Source organism: Protobothrops mucrosquamatus, unplaced genomic scaffold (genome assembly GCF_001527695.2).
Source record: "Protobothrops mucrosquamatus isolate PMUCROS unplaced genomic scaffold, P.Mucros_1.0 scaffold_226, whole genome shotgun sequence".
Lineage (NCBI taxonomy): Eukaryota > Metazoa > Chordata > Lepidosauria > Squamata > Viperidae > Protobothrops > Protobothrops mucrosquamatus.
In genome coordinates, this window is record NW_015386302.1 from 677,284 (window position 1) to 699,409 (window position 22,126).

General features: G+C 44.6%; 1 protein-coding gene across 1 annotated transcript in view; it reads right to left on the reverse strand.

Moving 5' to 3' along the window:
* The window catches only part of ARAP3 (ArfGAP with RhoGAP domain, ankyrin repeat and PH domain 3), a 123,169-nt gene that overhangs the window by 22,613 nt on the left and 78,430 nt on the right, over positions 1 to 22,126 (reverse strand). Inside the window, exons 21-27 of the mRNA XM_029286734.1 lie at positions 16,422 to 16,527; positions 14,630 to 14,777; positions 14,482 to 14,550; positions 13,540 to 13,614; positions 13,252 to 13,366; positions 9,110 to 9,238; positions 5,617 to 5,750 (exon numbers count right to left, since the gene is read on the reverse strand). Of these exons, the coding sequence (XP_029142567.1) occupies positions 5,617 to 5,750; positions 9,110 to 9,238; positions 13,252 to 13,366; positions 13,540 to 13,614; positions 14,482 to 14,550; positions 14,630 to 14,777; positions 16,422 to 16,527 (776 nt within the window). The remainder of the gene's footprint in view (positions 1 to 5,616; positions 5,751 to 9,109; positions 9,239 to 13,251; positions 13,367 to 13,539; positions 13,615 to 14,481; positions 14,551 to 14,629; positions 14,778 to 16,421; positions 16,528 to 22,126) is intronic.

Consider the following 22,126-nt stretch of genomic DNA (forward strand, 5'->3'; position numbering starts at 1 on the left):
AGCTAATGACCCCCTATTGTTATTGCTAGTCCTTTTGGTGATTCCACATCCAGTTCCTTTGAAGTATCCTGAAGGAAGTGAGGGCCATAAAGCCCCTTTGTTCACCCCCTTCCCTTCATCCATGACAGAATCCAGGGAAGGCAGGGATGGAGTTTTTCATAGTTGCTAACTTGATATGAAATATGATTGGATTCTGACAAAGGAGCCCATTGATTGGGGAAATTGCTGGGTTTTCCTGTCCTTCTCTTTGGGCTTCTAGTAAACATTAAATAATGACAGTGTAACAAAAAAGAGAAAATCATTTGTGAAACTAAAATCTCACAAAATAAGGAATTCCCCCACAAATGCAAGCAATTAGCAGGAAATGAGCTCACAGAGGGAAAAAACCTGTTTGGTTAATTGGTTCCACTACTGAATTTTGTATAGACTGGAAGCTTTTTATCACATTCAACCAGAATCTGCTTTTCTGTAAATTAAATCCATTATTCCATGTCCTATATTATGATTGAAAAGAAAATAGGTCAATATTTTATGTGTTATTCTTTCGAGTATTCAAAGGGTGTATTATAGTTTCCCCTTTTGGAAGTTAACCATTACCAGATCCTTTCATCGACTTTTAAATTATTTGGTTTCTAGTCTCTTCACAATCCTCAGTGTTCTTCTCTAAACCTGTTTCAATTTCTCTACACATATTCTTATTAACCTTGCTTTTTGCTAATTATCTTTTTAAAAAATATAGTTGTCAGTTGCCACCTTATGCTTGGTTGTGCTTCATTGCTATGAACTGTGGAGAGGGGGAATGAAGGGGGGAATGTTTCAGAACATGAAAGTAGGTGGTGTATCTCCTTGAGATGCTGCCTCAAGGTCACACAGCTGGAAGATGGAGGGGACCACATACCAAACTGTGCTTGGACTTACTGTTATGAAAACATCTTGCCTGAACCTGATTGGTTACACTGGGGTGGGCAAGGAGACAATTAAGGGAGAGAAAAGTAGAACTTAGAGATTTTAGTGTGCAATTTTCAGTTCTGGCTTTGCACTACTGCAATACACTTGCTCTTTAATAAACTATATCTTTCTCAACAAATGGAACCAAGGATCATTTTTATTTAGAGATTTAAATTGTGGCAGGTTCAACAGTAAGCCAGAACTGCATTCTTTAATTCACCTGAGGATTAACCTACCATGGGGATTTTGCAAACTTTAAAACCATGACTAGCTCTGATGAAGACCAAGCAGAGCTGGAAGGCAGGGAAGAATTCACGACTGGACTTAAAGGCAACTGCAAAAGTCCTGACCTGGGAGAGGAGTCAGAGGTTCAACAAACCTGGAGAAGGAACCAGAGAACCACAGCCAAGCCCAGCGCCTCACTTAAGATAGCCACATGGAGGCTGCCACCACTGCTCCAATCCCCCAAGAAATGGAGGGAGTCTCCAATGCCAAGGGACTGGCCCTGATTGTCTCATTGAAGAAATGCTTGGGGAGCTCTTGGCCTGTTCCCCCATGGAGCAGCCCATTTCTGCATCTGGACTGGTAGTAGTAGCCCAGCCCGCTGCCCCAACACCCCTGATCCTGCAGGGCCAGTGAGGCAAGACAATTGTCAGATCCCAGAGTTGAAAGTGAAATTCAGAGGAGAGGCGGAACAGCTGGGGTACTTCCTCACCCAGGTTTGGAATTTCAAAGTATACCATGGACCAAGCTTCCTGGACAACAAAGTCAAGGTGAACTGCATCACCATGGCTCTGGAGGGGGAGGTGGCCAACTGGGTGGTTTCACTCCACAATGTTGGCACCGAAGAGCTGTATGACTTTGACTACTTCATGATCACTCTGAGACAATGGTTTGAGGACCTTCTGGCAGACCAGAAAGCAAAGACAAGGATCAAAACCATCTGGCATGGCAGACGATGAATCATAGCTTACATCCAAGAATTCTGGGGGTTGGCTAGCTGGCTCCCAGACTGGCCACAAGACATGGAATGGAGTACTTGCAACAAGGCCTCAACCTGGAGGTCCTAATCACTTGCCTGTCCCAGGGGTCACCCAGAATCCTGTATGAGTGCTACATCCTAGCCGGCGAGGTGGAAATCGACCTTGCCATTATCCACAAGACCATATAGCAAGGACCATGAGTGGTCAGAGTGCTGGAGAAGAAAGCCCCCCCAAAGATGAGCAAAGGAGAGTCCAATCTCAAGCAGCACCCTGGGGTCTGCTTCTGTTGTGGCAAAGAGGGTGATCAAGCAGCCGATTGCTCAAGCCCACAGCAGGGGCCCATGACTAAGCACTGAAAAGAGGGAAAGCTATGGCCAAACCCAAGACCATTGCCAGAGAAGGGGACAAAGTCAAAGAGTTCTCTTTATCCTCCAGCAAGGAGGAAGATAACCTGATGAAGAGCCAGAAACTGGTTGGAGAGGATGGCAGCAGTGACAATGATCCACTGGTGACTGGTGACTCAAAACTAATGGCAGTGAGGGTGCAAATAAGAATAGCCTCTTTGGGGCACAAAGTGGAATTAGTAGCTTTAATAGACTCTGGAGGTACCCGATATCTTATAAGCCTAGCTGTAGTAGAGGGGCTTAGAATGCAACTCTGCAAACTAAAAGTACTGGTGGCATTCCAATAGTTGAATGGCTCCTCAGTGGCTTCTCTAGATTTGTAACAGAACTCATGGAGATCAAAATCGGAACCCAAGTGGAAACCATACATTTCATTGTGGCACTAAATATGGATATGGCTTTAATTTGGGGGTTCACATGGCTAGAGAAATGGAATCCTGTGGTATGGGTGAGGAAACACCTAAGATTCCCTCAGCCATGCCCAGGCCACAAGGCGGCTGTGGAAATAGAACTTTGCAAGTATGCCCCCCCCACAGCACAAAGGGGAGGATACGGGTGAATTATCCTGCCCACTGAGAGATGCGGAGGGGCCCCCATCCCAGAAAAATACAGGCACCTTAAAGAAATGTTCAGTAAGTGGGAATCAGATCAACTGCCTCCTCACTGCCCCACAGATTACGCCATTGAGAGTCTACCCAGAACTAAGTTTCCCAAGCCTGAGCTATATTCTATGGCACCCAGGGAGCTGGATGCATTTAGAGAATCATTGACAAGAACTTAGCTGAGGGTTCATACAGCCCACGAAATCCTGCATGGCAGTGCCCATATTGAAAAGAAAGATGGGTCCTTGAGTCTGCATGTAGACTACAGAGGCCTGAATGGCATTTGCATGAAGAACATGTATCCATTGCCTCTGATGAAGGACATGCTGGCCCACCTAGCCAAAGGCAAATTTTACTAAGCTGGACTTGAGAGAGGCATATTAGTGGGTGCAAATTAAAGCTGGAACCTATTGAGTTGTTTCCAGTTCCAGTTTCTTCCTTTTGGCCTGCATGGAGCACTCACCATGTTCATGCAACTAATTAATGAAGTCCTGCATGAACATTTATTCAAGGGGATCTTGGTCTATTTGGATTACATCTTAATTTATAGTGAAGCCATGGAGGAGCATGTTAAGCTGGTAGAGACTGTCCTGCAAAAGCTATTGGTAGCACAGTTATAAGTGAAACTTTACAAGTGCAAATTTCACCAACCCAAATTGGACTACCTAGGCTACCAGGACTCCCATGAGGGAGTGAAGATGGAGCCAGAAAAGATGTGAGCAGTACTGGAATGGGAGGTGCTGCGCACCTGAAAGCAGTTGCAGAGCTTCCTGGGCTTGGCAAATATTTATAGACAATTCATTTTACTCAGATTGTTTTGCCATTAACCAACTTGTTAAAAACTGAAGGGGAGGGAAAGCCTAAAACTGGAACCCACTTCAAATGGTCTATGGAATGCCAAAAGGCTTTTGAAAAGCTCAAGAGATTATTTGCAGCTGAGCCAATTCTGAAACACCCAAACTCTGATAAACCTTTTGCCATTCAGGCAGATGCAAGCGATGTAGTGGTTGGAGTGGTTCTTCTCCAGAAGGATCCCAAGGGGCCTTGCAACCATATGCTTACACTTCCAAAAACTGTCTGAGGAAGAATGTAGATGGATGGCTTGGGGAAAAGAGGCTTATGCAGTGAGATGGGCATTACTCACATGGCGGCACTTCCTGGAAAGGAACAAGGAACCTTTCGAGATCTGGACTGATCATAAAAGCCTAGAAGCACTGAACACCCTCCCCCCCGAAAGCTATTCCCTAAACAAGTGAGGTGGGTGCAATACTTCAATTGATTTAATTTTACATTACAGTGTTTGGGGGAAGAAACATTCTAGCAGACACCTTGTTGAGAATGCCTCAGTGTAATAGTATCAGGAAGGAGGTGGTAGATGCCATCATGCCCTCCAATCAAATAGCGACACAAGTTACCACCAGAGTCCAGCAGAAAGCACTACCCGATTTGGCTGAGGACAGGACCCTGAGAATAAAAACAGCCCTGCTCCAAGATGAATAGTTCTCAAAAAACAAGGAAAACATATGCACGTGCAATAGACTTGCATGGGTGGGCAGCAAACTGTATGTGCCAGACAGCCAATAGCTCCTAGTTTTGCAGAGGAGCCACTACTCTAAAACAGCAGGGCATTTTGATTTCATTAAAACCTTACATCTGGTCCAGCATGAAAAAGGATGTAGAAGCTACATGGCTAGTTGTGCAGTGGCAAAGGGATGGTAGGCAAGCCATGGGGGCTATTACAGCAGATGGCTAACCCCTCAGCACCCTGGAAAGAAATCTCCATGGATTTCATTGTTGAGCTACCTGAAAGCTCTGGGAACACTGTGGTTTGGGTTACTACCACCCTTTTTTCAAAACAAGTACATTTTGTGGCATGCCCAAAGATCCTCTCTGCACAAATCCTGGGAAAACCGTGCAACACATTCATCTTCTGCATGGGGCTTCCGAAAGAATTATCTCTGATCAATGAGTGTAATTCACCTCTCAGTTCTGACAACAGTTCTTGAAATTACTAGGGATCACCCAAGGTCTTAATTCCTTGCATCATCTTCAGATTAACAGTGCTTATGAACATACCAGTGGAAAGTACCTAAGATGTTATGTAAGTTATCAGCAGGATAATTGGCCAGTAGGATAATTGGGCAGACCTGCTCCCATTTGCAGAGGTGGTATATAACAATGCAGTATATAGTAGCACTGGCTTTGCCCCTTTCCAAGTTGCAACTGGCAGAGACTTTGTTGCCATGCCAGAACTCCCACAGGAGGCACCTAAGTGCCTCACCCTAACAGAGTGGGTGAAACAATTGCAAACTATGTGACCAGTGGTTTGCCAGGCATTGGATGAGGCCAGAGAAATGTACAAGAAATATGCTGACAAAAAGACAACTACAGAAAAAAATTGAAATAGGGGATGAAGTTTATTTGTCTACCAAGTATGGGCGGTCTAGTCTAGTCAACCTTCAAAAAAGCTTGGATCAAAATTTGTAGGTTCTTTCCCCACTGTAAGAATTAGTAACCCAGTAACTGTTGAACTTAAATTACCAAATTACCAGCCATTTGTTTGAAATGGTCTAGGGTCTCCTGCTTGAGCGGGGAGGGGGAGCTGGACTAGAAAACCTCCAAGGTCCCTTCCAACTTTGTTATTCTGTTCTGTTGTGTTAATTTGTCAGATTACTATACCTGTTTTTCTTTGAGTAGAAGCAACTTTTGATCCTTGATGACAAAGTAGCGTTCCTGAAATTTATTCCCCAGAAGCTTGGCCAATTCCTCACGGCATTTCAAAAGACCATATTTTGGGCTCTCACGTTTAGTATCTATAGCAAAATAGAGACATTGGGAACAAATTTGACAAAGAGAAGGTATATTTCAAATACATATACTGGGCAAATTACTTATAGAATTGTTATTTAGTAATTATGTGACAGACATGTGACATCTTTTTAATTTCATGATTCTTTGCTGAATCTGAATATCTTTTTCTAAGAAAGACGGTGATGGGAATAGACACATCCTCTGGAGCACCTGAAGGTGGCTGTTGAAAGGTTTGCCTGCCTGCTCGTTGCTTTCTGCTATAGGCCTTCTTTCTTTGGCAACCAGGGGAGCAATTGATCAGCCATGGAGTTCTGCTATTAAACGATTATGCCCTGGTGAAACACTGAAGGATCACCCAGTGCCTGAGTGAGTACATAGGAACCCTGCCACACCAAGTGATTTTAAACATAATATATAAAGAAATATAAAAGAAATTCTATGAAAGAAATCCTGTAGTCTCCAATCTTGGTGTCTCTCCTCCATTTTAGGAGTAATGCAAAGCAAAATGTTTTGAAATGGAAGCTTATCAAAGAGAGATTCAACCTAGAATTAAGGAGAAATTTCCTGAAGTGGTAGTGGGGTAGAGAGGAATGAGTTGAAGTGGCGGCAGCGCCACACAAGCCTGAGGGAGAGACAGCTAGAGCTGCAGGGCTGTTGGGGCTCTGCAGAGACACCAGGATCAGCACTGGGCTCCAGTTGATCAGCACTTCCAGGAGAGGAGAGGATATAAAAGGAGGTGGCTTTGGTGGGAAAGGGCCAGCGAGGGGCTGCCCCACCCCGCTCCCTGGGTGAACGAAGAGGAGGTGGCAAGCACCCAGCATCACTGCTGACCATCCCTGCTGACCGCTGAGAAAGGAAAAAGGTAGGAGAAGTGCTTCTCTTTCCCCCGGGACGCCAGCATTCGCACACTCGCTGCCTTCTCCGTGCACCCCCAGGGGCGGGGCAGAGATGGGGGATGCTCACTGGCTCCAGGGTTCCCCATGGATCTATGGCTGAGTGCGTTCCAGCTTTGATGGCCCCCACTGGTAGATCAGAACCACGCCTGCTCGCTGACCTCACCTCAAAGCCACCAGGCTTTCCTTTCATTGGGACTGCCCCTGCCTACGTGGGACGGCTATGGCCGGTGGCAGCATGGTCACTGGCAGTGCTGGCAATATCTCCCCCTCCAGTCATCCCTTCCTGAGCACGGAGGAAGGAAAGAGAAGCAGGGGAGGGAGGGAGGGAGGGAGGAAGGAAGGAAGGAAGGAAGGAAGGAAGGAAGGAAGGAAGGAAGGAAGGAAGGAAGGAAGGAGCAAGCTGGGAAAGAGACTGCCTTCTGAGCACTTTACAGGTTCGTTTTTTTAAGCTGCCAGAGGCTCCAGGCAGGAGGCTTCCCATTTTGACCCCTTCCCCCCACCATCATTGCTTCTGCCTAAAGGGCCTCTGCATGGCTCTCAGCTCACCTCTCCCAGACCCCGCGCACGTGTTTGTGTGTGTGTGTGTGTGTGTGTGTGTGCGTGCATGGGGGGGTCTCACCTCTTGCAGCCCACACTGTGCCATTGAGGAGGAAAAGAACAGGAGAGGTAAGAGAAGCTGCGATGGGAGTTCCTTGCAGCCTTCCATGGGGCTGGGGGCGAAAGCTGAGGGACACAGGACATGATGCAATCAGCAGCACGTGGAGAAAAAGAAACAAGGACTCCAGAAAAACAGCTTTCATTACTTTGTAGCCTGCCATCGCAGAAGGTCTCTGTTGAGGGTGCGTGGCTGCAAGGGGTGAGAGACACACATACACACCCTGTGCGTGCACTTGCACATACACAAACACATGTGCGGGTCTGGGAGAAGTGAGCTAAGCTGAGCTGAGCCATGCAGAGGCAATGACAGGTAGGGGGGGGAAGCCTTTGCTAATCACTGCCTGACTGTTCCACCTCTGCCCAGAGCCTCTGGCAGTTTTTTTTTAAAAAGCAGGGGAGGGAGGGAGGGAGGAAGGAAGGAAGGAAGGAAGGAAGAGTCAGGGAAGGAGGGAGGGAGGGAACTTGGTTGGAAAGGCAACTTGGTTGGAAATGCCCCAGTTTGAAGGAGGGCTGTTGGGGCTAAGCAAAGCCCAGGATCGCCGCGAGCAGCTACAGCTGATCGGCGCTTCTCCATGGCTATGGGGGCTGAGCAAAGCCCAGGATCACCATGAGCAGCTACAGCTGATTGGCTCTTCTGCAGGGCTATGGGGGCTGGGCAGAAGCCCAGGATTAGCGCACACTTCTGCAGGGTTGCAGGGGTGAGACAAAGCCCCAGGATCGGTGCTTCCAGTGCACATGGAAGAGAAAAGGAGGGGGGAGAGGAGAGGCTATAAAAGGAGGGGGGAGAGGGAGAGAGAAAAAGAATGGGGGAAATAGAAAGGGACTGCAAAAGATAGACAGAAAAGTGCAGCCTTGACAGGAATCAGCTGCAGGTGCACGGAAGAGAAAGGGGGGGGAGAGAGGAGAGGCTATAAAAGAAGGGGAGAGAAGAGAAGATATAAAAGAGAGGAGAGAAGAGAGGATATAAAAGGAGGGGAGAGAAGAGAGGATATAAAGGGGGAGAGAGAAGAGAGGATATAAAAGGAGGGGAGAGAAGAGAGGATATAAAGGGTGGGAGAAAAGAGAGGATATAAAGGGGGAGGGAAGAGAAGATATAAAAGGGGGAGAGAAGAGAAGATATAAAAGGGGGAGAGAAGAGAGGATATAAAAGGGGGAAAAGAAATTTGTTAAATGAGTTTTGCCCCATTTTATGACAACTGTTCCCGCAGTTGTTAAGTGAATCACTGCAGTTGTTAAATTAGTAACATGGTTGTTACGTGAATCTGGTTTCCCCCTGACTTTGCTTGTCAGAAGGTTGCAAAAGGCGATCACATGACCCTGGGACACTGTGACCATTATAAATATGAATAGTTTGCCAAGCATCCGAATGTAAATCACATGACCCTGGGGATGCTGCAATGGTCATAAGTGTGAAAATGATCATAAGTCACTTTTTTCAGTGCCGTTGTAACTTTGAACAGTCACTAAGCGAACTGTTTTAAGTCAAGGACTACCTGTATTTTATCACTTTTTTCCAGGGTTTTTTGGTCATCAAGTTTTTGACACCTTGTTAGGCAACTGGTGGTACTCAAATATTGCCATATTCTAAAAGTGGTACAATCGGTGAAAAGGTTGAAAAGCCCTGCCCTAACAGGTAGAAATCGGCTGCAGGGTGCAGAGCCCCACAATCCCTCAGCTGTTGCGCTAACTGTGCAAAACCGGAAGCCCTAACTCCATTTCTATACAGATAAGAATGCTATAGACAATGTTCTGATGGTTTTAAAAACAGTAACAAGTATATTTGTCTCTTAAATAGTAGGCTCACTCACCTGTGAAAAGGCAGCTTCCTTCCTCAATGGCTACCTTTTTCACAATTAAATATGCAGAGCTGGGTTTTGGTAACTTGCACCACTGTAGGGCCTGCTCTAGAACTTTCTCCTTGGGATGCAAAGGACGCTCTGAAAAATGATGTTCAGAAAAAAAAGTCCAAAGTTTAGTATATGCAGGTATAAAGGAGGCATCCAGGAAACTAAACATCAGAAGTATGTGAAGGATACGGTATATTACATCTTTACTCCAGGGAGAACAGAATATCTGGTGGAAAACTTGACCCAGACCCTTGAGGATAAGGTAGAACAAACTCAGATTTAATTCCAACAACACAGAATTAGTGTTTCTGCAGAAACTGTCAGATGTCAAGAAAGTACTGTATCTTTTTTTGCTCTGGATGGGATAGCACACACCCTGGAGAAATGGAATATCTGGGGATTTTCTTGGATTCATGATCCCATTTAAGCAGAATCCCACTACATTACACAGTGATTCATTTCTTTGTTCTCTCTTGGTTACATCATTGAATTTTGTTCTACATGGAGCTGTTGATGTTGATGTCTTGGAAGCTACAACTGGAGCAGATACTGTGTTTCCCTGAAAGACCTACCCTGAAAATAAGCCCTAGCTTGATTGGGGGGGGGGTTATAATATAACCCCTACCCTGAAAATAAGCCCTAGTTTGGGGGGCAAGGCGCATGCCTAAAAATCAAGCTAGGGTGGGGTAGGGGGGTGGAGCTGCCCCATGCACCCCGTACCCACTTACCTTACTGGTAGGGCCGCTGCAAGCAGGCCTGCTATGCCCTGACACTTGTTGCACTGCGTGGCTCATTGTGCCATTGTCACTCCTTGTGGCAGGAGGCCGCATGGTGCTTCGGGCCATTGCCGCCGGTCACGGCAGGATGCCGCACAGCACTGTGGGCCGTTACTGCTTCTCATGGCAGGAGGCCGCATGGTGCTTCTGGCCACTGCCACTAGTTGCTGCAGAAGGCTGCGCAGTGCTTTGGGCCATTTGCAGGAGGCCTCATGGTGCTTCATACCAGTGCCGTCGGTCACAGCAGGACACCGTGCAGTGCTTTGGGTCATTGCTGCTCCTCACAGCAGGAGGCTACATGGTGCTTTGGGCCACTGCTGCTGGTCGCTGCAGGAGGCTGCGTGATGCTTCGGGCCATTTGCAGGGGGCCGCATGGTGCTTCACACCGGTGCCGCTAGTTATGGCAGGACACTGTGTGGCACTTCAGACCATTGCCACTGGTCACAGCAGGACGCCACACAGCACTTTGGGCCATTGCCAGTGAAGCACCATGTGGCCTCCTGCAAATGGCCCAAAGTGCTGTGTGGCGTCCTGCCACAACCAATGGCAATGGACTGAAGCATCATGTGGCCTCCTGCAAACGGCCTGAAGTGCCACACAGTGCCTTGCCACGATCGGCAGCAATGGCCCGAAGTGCCATGCAGCCTCCTGCAAATGGCCCGAAGCATCACGTGGTGTCCTGCACAACCGGCGGTAATGGGCCAAAGCACCATGTAGTGTCCTACTGCAACCAGCAGCACCATGTGGCATCCTACTGCAACTGGCGGCACTGGTGCAATGCACCACAAGGCATCCGGCTGCAAGTGGCAGCAAATGGCCGCTGAAGAAGTCAAGCAGTGGCGTGACAGCTGTCGGGGCATGGGAGGCCTGGCTGCAGAAGTCCTATGGTAAAACATCCCCCCAAAATAAGACAGGGTCTTATTTTCGGGGAAACACAGTAGCAGCTGTTGACTGTGGAAGCCAGTTTAGCAGAATGATAGTTATATTGTAGAACAGGGGTCCCCAACCTCTGGGCTGCAGCCTATTCACAACCAGACTGCATGAGTGGTGTGTCTGCATGTGCACACACATAGCTCAACTTGCATGAGTGACAGATTGGCATGTATGCACACATGTGCAGCTCAATTTGCACAAGTTGAGTTGCAAACACTTGTGTGTGCATGCTGGCCCATTGCTAGTGCAAGTTGAACTGTGTGCACGCCTGTTGCCAGCCTGCCATTCATGCAGCCCGGTTCCCCTCTCCCCCCACACCAGACCATCAAGCTACAAAAGTTGGGGACCACTGTTGTAGACATTATGCTTGCTGCTGGTAGGCTTCAGGATCTAATTTAAAATGCTGGCTATTAAATGTAAGTCACTTTATAGCCTATAGTTTTCATACCTCAAGATATGACAGATCATTTAACAGCCATTCAAATAGACCTCCCAACAGCTACATAAAACCGTTTCAAAATTACAAAGCCTGCAGCACTACCACATCATTTGCCCTTATGATCCATTGCAAAGATGCTACAGAGGGCCCACCCACATAGTTCCCCCCATTCTGCCCTGTCAAATCCCCACAGGCACGGGCCTGCTTTTTCACTTGACAGGATCCACACAGTCTCTTCCCCCACCCCTCACAATTACTCACTTACCTTCCAAAGATTTCCAGAGCCTAGGAAGTGGGGGAAGGGAAGGAGAACAGGACACTCTGTTGCTAGACCATATGGCACAATCCCACAAGCTGCATCTTTTTCTGAGCCACAAATTGCTTCAAACCTATGCAGCCTAGCAATGAAGCAGTTTGCAGTTGAGCAGCAAGATCAGTTGGCTTGGAAAATGATGGCCACTTGTGGGATCCAAGCAATGGACACTTTTGCGAAAAAAAGCTTAATTCACCAGCAAAGGAAGTCTGTTTTAGAATATAATAGAGCTGGAAGGGGCCTTGGAGGTCTTCTAGTCCAGCCCCCTGCTCAAGCAGGAGATCCTATACCATTTCAGACAAGTGACTGTCTAGCCCAGTGATGGCGAACCTTTTAGAGACCGAGTGCCTAAACTGCAACCCAAAATCCACTTATCTATCATCGGGTGCCAGGTGGGCGTGGCTCATTGGGTGGGCATGGCCCATTGGGTTGGTGTGGCCTATTGGGTGGGCATGGCCCATTAGATGGGCGTGGCTGCAGTGGTAACGACAGACTGGGTGGCACTAAAAAGTTCAATCAATCAGTTCCAACTTTGCAAGATCTTTTTTTTCCCCACGAGAAGTTGAAATTGATTGATTGATTGAATCTTTTTTTTTTTTGCACACGGTGGTGGAGGCCTAAAGCAAAAAGGTTTTATAAAACCCAGCTGAAGGCCTATGACTGGGGCGATGGTGCACGTGCCCACAGAGAGGGCTCTGCGTGCCACCTGTGGCACGCGTGCCAAAGGTTCGCCACCACGGGTCCAGCCTCATTTTAAAAATCTCTAGTGATGGAGCGCCCACGATTTCTTGTCCTGCCCTCTGGTGCTTTGGTGAATAACGTGATCCCCCTCTTGTTTGTGGCAGCCCCTCAAATACTGGAATACTGCTATCATGTCTTCCCTATTTTTTCTTTTCTTTAGACTAGCCAAACCCAAGTTCTGCAGCTGTTCTTTGTATGTTTTGGTCTCCAGGCCTTTGATCATCTTAGTTGCTCTTCTCTGTACTTTTTCCAAACTCTCAACATCTTTTTTGTGATATGATGACCAAAATTGGCTGCAGTATTCCAGGTGTGGTCTTACTAGGAATTTATAAAGTGGTACTAATACCTCGCGTGATTCTATGCCTCTGTTTATATAAACCAGGATTGTATTAGCTTTTTTGGCTGCTGCTGCACACTGCTGACTCATGTTTAAGTGATTGTCCACTAGGATTATGAGGTCCCTCTCAAGTTACTGTTTTTGAGCCAGGTCTCGCCTAATCTGTACTTGTACCTTTGGTTTTTTTCTGCCTAAGTGTAAAACCTTGCTTTTCTCCACATTAAATATCATTTTGTTCGATAGGGCCCATTGTTCAAGTTTGTCAACATCCTTTTGGATCCTGAGTTTGTCTTCTGGGGTGTTGGCTACTCAGTTTGGTGTCATCTGCAAATTTGATGAGTTCCCCTTCAATTCCCTCATCTAAGTCATTGAAGAAGATATTGAAGAGTACTGGGCCTAAAATGCTCAGATTTCAAACCAGCAGAAGCTATGTCTCCTCCCTCATTGCTAGCTAGCCTAGTACACAGTGGGAAGGGAAAAGGGCTACCTTTAAAATAAAATATGGGATAATCATGCAGCCTTAATTTTATACAGAGAAAAAAGAAACAAAGTGTGTTTACTCACCTAGCTCTTCATTTTCTAAAACTTCAAAGGTCAGCCAAATATCTCGACTAGCTGTTACATTTCTCATCTTAAGCACTTGATTTGTCAATTCTTCTGCTCTCATTTTGGGAGAAACCTGTGGGATAATTAAGAAATAGAACTCCAATTTTCAACCAATCCATTGTACAGTGTATATATTAATACCTTTTTGTCATAAAAATCAGTGGTGCCTTAGTGACAGTTGTGAACCCCCTTTCTCCACCCAAGAGTGGCCATGGGCAGTTTACACAAAAACACTCTATTGCTTACCTTAAGAGTAACACAATAGTCAGGATTCTTCTGCTCCAGATATACCTCCAAGATGATATCACCAGCCTGTGAGAGCTGTAGAGAGAAAAATAAGGTTGGAGCAATGAATGGTAGAGGAAAATAATGGGCAAAGACAGTATCAGAAATGCTTCAGTAGCAGCCCCTAATTTTGGAATATTCTTCCACCTAAGATCAGGGCAGCAACCTCACTATTGACATGCCAGGAATTGTGAAAACTGACTTATACCAGAAATGAATGATTGATTTAGGGATGTCACAATTATGTAGACTCTATTTATTGTATTTTAATCTACTGAAGTATTATGGTTTGATTTTATTATATTTATTATTATTATTATTTATTATATTTATTATTATTATTTATTATTTTTAAGCCATGTAAAACTGGCAGTTGGTTTGATTACAGTGGTATATAAATACCATAAATAAATATATGATCCACTACTATTTCTTAATCATTCTTGGAATGACTGAAAGAAGAGGAGGTCTAGAATTTGCTAAACCATATACTGTATATTCCACACATATAATTGTCCATTGCTAGGGTTGGATTATGGATGCCTATTCAGATTCGATATGAATACTGAAAAGGTTTACTATCCCTGCCTTAAGAAAATGTTTATTTAATTGCTGATGTGGTAGAAATAGTGGCTGAAGAAGAAGAGGTTCCTATGGGAGTAAAAATACATTCCAGCTTGGAGCCAATTCGGGGAGGAAACATATGAGGTCAAACCCTTATCTGCCATTTCCCAAGGAAAAGTAGAAAATCTGGCGAGATTCTTGTAATATAAATGATCAGCAGTAAAGTGTCTACATGGGTGTATTCACAGAATGGTTCTGGTTACTTGCCCCTGATAGCTGATGTTGTCAATATATCTGCTAAGCAATATACAAAAGGGATGATAGTAAGCACTGTAGTACCTTCACATCCCGCCAGGTAGTAATCAAACTGTTCTCCAAGTCCATCTGTAACACATGGTCTTCATCAATCTAGAGTAAAAGAAAAGCTACAGTAAAATACACATAAAACAAAAGTGTAATGATACAGGGGGAGGAGACCCAGACTCACATTAAAAATACGAACATAGTTGTCAATCAAGTCCTCCATCACCTTGACTTCGTGTTCCCCTTTTCCATTCGTCTGGAAGAGACTGGGAGCAAATAGCAAAGCTAGGTTCTTGGTGTTCATGTGATTGAGACTGACACATTTCTGCACCCTACAGTGGAGAGCAAAAAGACCCAATTAAAAGCTAATTGCTGTGTCCAATGGAAGGAGGCAGTGATGAGAGGAAAAACTGCAGGGTCTGGCACACTTGCAAACAGACGTCTAGGTATAACTATGAACAAGAAAGGATGGGGCTACATGGTGCTCTTGAATAAATAGGCTATCTATATTCATTTCAGTCTGGATTCAGAAACAATCATGGGTTGGAAACATACTTTTTTTGAGACCCGGATAGAGGAATACATTCCTTATAGTCCTTTTAAACTTCTCAAGAGTGTTTGATATCACAATATCATTCTGCATCAACTGCAAGAGTTTGAACTTAGAGACACTCTTGCTTCAATGGTTCTGTTTAATTCTAAGAGGATGGTATCAGTAGATAGCAGTGAGAAAGGCTAGGTCAGCCAATAAGCTCACATTTGTGGGGTCCCATGGAGCTCAATGCTTTTTCCCCTGCTGTTTTAACATTTACACAAAACATCTGAATGTATTAATCAATCAATTGGTATTGAGCTGATGATAGACAGCTTCATATTCTCAACATGGGGCCAAGCCATAAAATTTTTGAACCAGTGTTTAGGGACTGTTGAGGCCTGGAAGTTGAATGCTAGCAAGATGAAGTCACTATCTATACAAATCTTTATATGCTTCAGAGATAATTCTGGAATGTTAGATTTCCTCTTGAAAGAGGAGTTATGTGATATGGAGGTCTACAGCTCTTGATAGATAGGCAGATGAAAGCTTTGGCCAGGGGGCACTTTGTTCACCTCTGGATGTATCCTCCCTATGACAGGAGGCAAAGGAATGGTCACTCGTACACTTACTACCATATGGTTGGATTACTACAATGTGAGATTGCGTTTGGTCCAAAAAGTCATAGTTTGGGCAAATGTAACCACTGTTATCATACATTTTACAATTGCTACAGCACTATAAATTTCAAGATACAATTCATAGTGCTGGCTTTAACTAATAAAGCCCTATAGCTTTCCTCTTCAAGTAATGGTAGCACCATCACTGTTGGCTTCTGGAAATATTTGAAACTGGAAGCACTTGGGAGTAAAACCTGTCACCATTGCATGTATTGCCATTAGATACATTGTAGATTTGATCAGGGTTTTTTTTTCTCATAGAACGCCCAGAACGGAGTTCCGGCACCTTTTTTGGATGGAACCTTGTAGGGTAGGCAAGGCGGGTTGTATGACATGTGGGACTTCCGGCACCTTTTTTTTTTTTTTTTAGAAAAAAAGCACTGGATTTGATTATATTAATCTGGTTGAACTTATTGCAGCAAGGGTGGGGGTGGACGAATCTTTTAGTAGCAAACATGCAGGGCTTTGGGAAACAGATTTGGGTTTTAGAAAATAAAAATGGATTTGGGAAATAGATTCAAATCTAAGGTTCAAAAGATCAAGCGTAGCAACAATGACACTATTGAAAATATAAGTATTTTTTTTTTGTATTTGCTCTTTATTGTTGTTGATTTCTTTCTTTCTGCGGAGCTCAAATTCCACAGTCTTAGTCTTTGAAACAAATGTACCAGTATATCTAAGGGGCACTTAAAAAACAACAACAATATGCCATGGCAAGTACAACAGACCTCTTTGCAATAGCAAATGAGGGAGAACAGACTAACCGATACAAGTGGCCAATCAAAGCAGCCAAGGTTCTGCGGTTGAGATGGGGCAGGCAGTTTATTAGCTCCTTGTATCTCTCCAGGCGCTGGGACTTCTGGGAAATTTCTAAGAAAGAGAAACAGAATTAAATATTGGTGACTATAATTGGCATAAAATCAAAGTATGTCCTACATTGATTAGAAATTTGAGTTACACTCCCATATAGTTTGTAGTTTTTCTCTTTTTGCAAGATACATTGATTTAAATGTAGAGACCAAGGGACAAATAAAATGGGTACCAGAAAACCAAGTCTCTCTGTGTGTGTTCTTTAGAAGAGGACTGTAGAAGACACATACAGTTCCTGAGAATTTTCTTCTGTGTCAAATGTTAGTGATTCAGGTTACTTCTTAAGACAAAGTGTATAATTCTATTTTTTTCTTCCTTTCCTATTTCTCTTTTGTCAGTGAATAATCTTGCCCAGCTAATCCCCACTTTTTTATTGAAGATTTCTGCACTATACGCACTCAAGATATTTTACTTAAAGCAAGCATTGGCAACTCTAGCCACTCTGAAACTCAATGAGCAAAGCAAGAGATCCCAACCTAAACAAGAAGACTACACCAAAATAAAACACAATAGGGAGCAACCAGCTTCTTAAAAAATGATGACTCCATATATGAACCTAAAGAAGAAAACCAATACACCCAAACTGAACACAATAGGGAACAAACAGCTTCCGTAAAAAACAAGCCTTTATATGTACCTAAAGAGTACATATGTACCCCACAGGTTGGGGACCCCTGATCTATAGAACCGAATTCCAAGCAAAAAGCACTAGATAGCAATCACATAAGGAGGAAGGGAGTAAACAGAAAAAAGAAATAAAAAAGAAAAAAGAAAAACATAATGAAATAGAGACTGATGGAAAGGATATAAATCCCGGTTACAAAGTAGAAAATGTAAGAAACATACCCAAGACCAATAAAGGACTCAAATGTCTATACACTAATGCTCAAAGTTTAGGGAACAAACAGGTGAATTTGAAGTATTAGTATATGAAGGCAGATATGATATAGTTCTCATTACTGAAACTTAGTGGGATGAAACTCATGACTGGAATATACAAACTATTCAAAAGAAACAGACTTAACAAAAGAGGAAGTGGAGTTGCATTATATATAAAAGATCACTACATCTCTACAGAAATACACAAAACCAAGGATGAAAACCTCCTAGAATCCATATGGATCAATATAAAAGGGGAAAAAATGACATTGCTATAGGCATATACTGCAGGCCACCCAACCTAGCGAAAGAAATAGATGAATTATTGGCTAATCAATTAAAAAATGCATGTAGGAACCATACCACAGTAGTAATGGGAGACTTTAACTACCCTGACATCAACTGGGAGACAAACTCTGCAGCAAATGGAATAGATTCCTAACCAACCTAGTTGACCACTTTGTCATCCAAAAGGTAGAGGAGGGAACTAGAGGAAAAACTATACTGGACCTAATTCTTACTAATAGAGAAGAAGTGATAGAGGGAGTTGAAGTTGTCAGAACTTTGGGTGAAAGTGACCACATCATACTGGAATTCAATATAATGCAAACACAAGCAATAGAACATAATCCAACCAGTGTCTTAAGCTTTAAAAGAGCTGATTTTAACAAACTCAAAGAAAGCCTAAGCAAAATGTCATGGATAAAAATCCTAAAGGGGAAAACAATTCAAGAAGCGTGGGAAGCACTGAAAAATATGATCACAAAAGCCCAGTCCAACACAATACCACTCAAAAAGAAAAACAAGAAATCTAAGAAGAAACCAGCATGGTTATACAAAGATCTCTCTGATAAACTGAAAGACAAAAAGGATAAATACAAAAAATGGAAAGAGGAACACATAACTAAGGCAGAATATAGCAGATAGCCCGAATCTGCAAAGGTGAAATCAGGAAAGCAAAGGCTCAGAATGAACGAAGACTTGCAACAAAAGTCAAAGATAATAGAAAAAACTTTGTTTCAATATATAAATATTGAAAAAAATTCAGTCAGTCCACTAAAGAGAGAATATGTCAAGGAAGTAACAGGCAATAGAGAGAAAGCAGAGCTGCTTAACTCATTCTTTGCATCAGTCTTCACACAAAAAGAAACTATAGCCCAACCTACCAAAAACATAACTATAAAAGACAAAATTAAAATTAAAATAAACAAGAAAATGGTAAGAGAACACCTTGATGAATATAAATCACCAGGACCTGATGGACTACATCCCAGAATTCTGAAGGAGCTGGCAGATGTTAACTCAGAACCATTGTATCATATCTTTTAAAAAATCATGGAGCACTCTGGAACTACCAGAGGATTGAAACAGAGCTGATGTGGTTCCCATCTTCAAAAAAGGAGAAAAAAAAAGTCAGACCCAGGAAACTACAGACCAATCAGCCTAACATTAATACCTGGGAAGATACTGGAAAAAATAATCAAAAAACAGATCTATGAACATCTAGAAACAAATAAAGTTATAAGTAGAAGCCAGACTAGAAGCCATAACTAGATCTTTTTGTTAAAAACAGAGCATGCCAAACCAATCTTATTTCACTTTTTGACAAAGTGACTAAATTAGTAGACCAGCAAAATGCTGTGGACATAGCATATTTAGACTTCAACAAGGCATTTGACAAAGTAGACCACAACCTACTTCTTGGTAAGCTAGAAAAATGTGGGATAGACAGCATCACCACCAGATGGATTTGTAACTGGCTGACAAATCATACTCTATGAATAGTCCTTAATAGTGCTACATTTACATGGAGGGAAGTAAGCAGTGGGGTACCACAAGGTTCTGCCTTAGGCCCAGTACTCTTCAATATCTTCATAATTGACTTAGATCAGGGCTTTTCAACCTTTTCACCCATTGTATCACTTTTAGGATATGGCAATATCCGAGTACCACCTAGATACACTTACCGCCTAGCAAGGTGTCAAAAACTTGATGACCAAAAAAAAAGGAAAAAAGTGATAAAGTACAGATAGTCCTCGACTTACAACAATTCACTTAGTGACTGTTCAAAGTTACAACAGCACTGAAAAAAGTGACTTATGGCCATATTTCACACATGACTGTTGCAGCATCCCCAGGGTCATATGATTTATATTCAGATGCTTGGCAACTGATTCATACTTATGATTGTCAGTGTCCCAGGGTCATGTGATCACCTATTGCAATGTTTTGACAAGCGAAGTCAATGGCCAGGGGGGCATGGCCAGCTCAACATTACTCAGGTCGCGGGACGCCTGTAGGGGATACAGGCGGGGCTGTGGGGGGATCCGTGGGTCTCTGGTGGATGGGATGGGACTGGGGTGGGTGCCTTCCTTTCCTCCCTCCCTCCCATTGTCTCTTCCTTCCTTCCTTCCTTCCTTCCTTCCCTCCCTCTCATTGTCCCTTCCTTCCCTCCCTCCCATTGTCTCTTCCTCCCTCCCTCCATGCCCAGGAAGGGACAAGGGGAGGGCGACAGGCTGCCAGCATGGCTGGTGGCTGTGCTGCTGGTGCCATGGCTTGAAAGGCCACTGTAAATTGCTGGACAAGAGCTGCACAGCGTTAAGAGCAGAGTGGTGGGAAGATATTTTTAATGAGGGAGAAAAACAGGCATCCCCCAAAGGAGATCAGCAAATGGCTCTCGCCCACTTCACACACCGTGGACTCTGGGGGAGGGGACACCGCAAGCGGCATGAGAGTCCACGTTACCTGTGCTACGCTGCCCAGACCCCAGCCTGATTTCGGCAGGCAGCGGCATGCTCTCCTCACCGTGTGGAGTGGCTGGGCCGAGCAAGGCGAACCGGCGACATGCCAAACCTGCCTGGGCGTACGCAGAGGCTGTGGCGAACGCATGCACCTGGTGCCTGGTGGTGTCTCGGGTGACTGTTTTGCCATGCAGGCTGACCGCGTTCTGAGTGCTTCTCTTTCACCCGGGATGCCAGGCGCCAAGCACATGCGCTCACCACCACCTCTGCACACGTATAGGCAGGTTCCGCATCTCGCCAGTTTGCCTCACCCGGCCTGGCCCAGCCTCTCTGCACGGTGAGGAGAACGCACCGCTCCCTGCAAAAATTGGGCAGGCTGGGGGTGGCTGGGGGGGCGTAGCACAGGTAACGTGGACTCTCATGCCTACCCTTCCCCAGCTGTGTTTCTTACCTGTTTGTCACTGCCACCTGTGTGCGTGCCCGGCCTGTTTTTTGTCCTCTCCTCTCTCGCCCCTCCTCCTCCTCCTTTTCCCTTCAGTGCAGCTCCAGCTGACTCTTCCTCCTCCCAAGGCTGCGTCTTTTTTTCTCTCCCTCTCCCACCCAAACTGCCTCCTTTTATATGCCTTCCTGTCTCCCCCCTCCTCTTCCTCCTTTCTCTTCCAGGTGTGCCAGAAGTGCCGATCCTGGGGCTTTTGCCTTGCCCCAGCAGCCCTGCAGCTCCTGAAGACTCTCTCAGGACAAGTCTTGTGCTGCGCCACTTTGGCTCATTCCTTCCCCACTACCCTTAGCTGGACTGGGTAGGGCCACGTACCACCTGCCACGTGCCAATGTACCACAGGTAGTATGCGTACCACCAGTTGAAAATCCTTGACTTAGATGAGGGAATAAAAGGGGAACTCATCAAATTTGCAGATAACACTAAGCTGGCAGGAATAGCCAACACACCAGAAGACAAGCTCAGAATACACAAAGATCTTAATAGACTTGAACAATGGGCCCCATCCAACAAAATTATATTTAATTTGGAGAAAAGCAAGGTTTTACTTCTGGGCAGGAAAAACCAAAAGTACAAGTACAGATTAGGCAAAACCTGGCTCACAAACATTAACGATGAGAAGGACCTTAGAATCCTAGTGGACGATCCCTTAAACATAAGTCAATAGTGTACGGCACAGCCAAAAACACTATTACAATTCTTGTGTCAACGCTGCTAATATTGAATATTCTCGCTTTGACAAAATATGCAGAACTGTCTGGCACTTTTAGAGTTAACTCAGATGAGAATGAAGAGAGAGAGAGCAATTTGCGAGGGCTTCAGAAGGAAGTGAACCTTTGCCCCTCAGGCTGGTTGGAGAACGTGACTCATGACAGCAAAAGAGGGAGGCAAAATGCTAGCAAAAATAACTGCTCTAGGGTGGAGACTTCAGATCTTGGCATCTTGGTTGTATAAACAGAGGCATAGAATCGAAATCACGTGAAGTATTAGTAAGGTCACATCTGGAATACTGCATCCAGTTTTGGTCACCACATTATAAAAAAGAAGTTGAGACTGGAAAAAGTGCAAAGAAGAGCAACTAAGATGATTAAAGTCCAGGAGACCAAAACATATGAAGAACGGTTGCAGGATTTGGGAATGGCCAGTCTAGAGAAAAGAAGGACTGGGGGGACATGATAGCAGTATTCCAATATTTGACAGGCTGCCACAAGGAGGAGGGGGTCAACTTATTTTCTAAAGCACCAGATGGTAAGACAAGAAACAACGGATGGAAACTAATCAAGGAGAGAAGCAGGGCTTTTTTTCAGCCGGAACGCGGCGGAACCGCGTTCCGGCACCTTTTTCCGGGCCGGCCGCACCGGAAATAGCCCCTCCCACACCGGAAATAGCCCCTCCCAAATTTTACTTGCATTCCTGTTCTCTAAAGGGGCGGTCCTAGGGTTTGATGAGGGCGTGGCCAGGTTTGAGTTCCGCCACCTTTTCT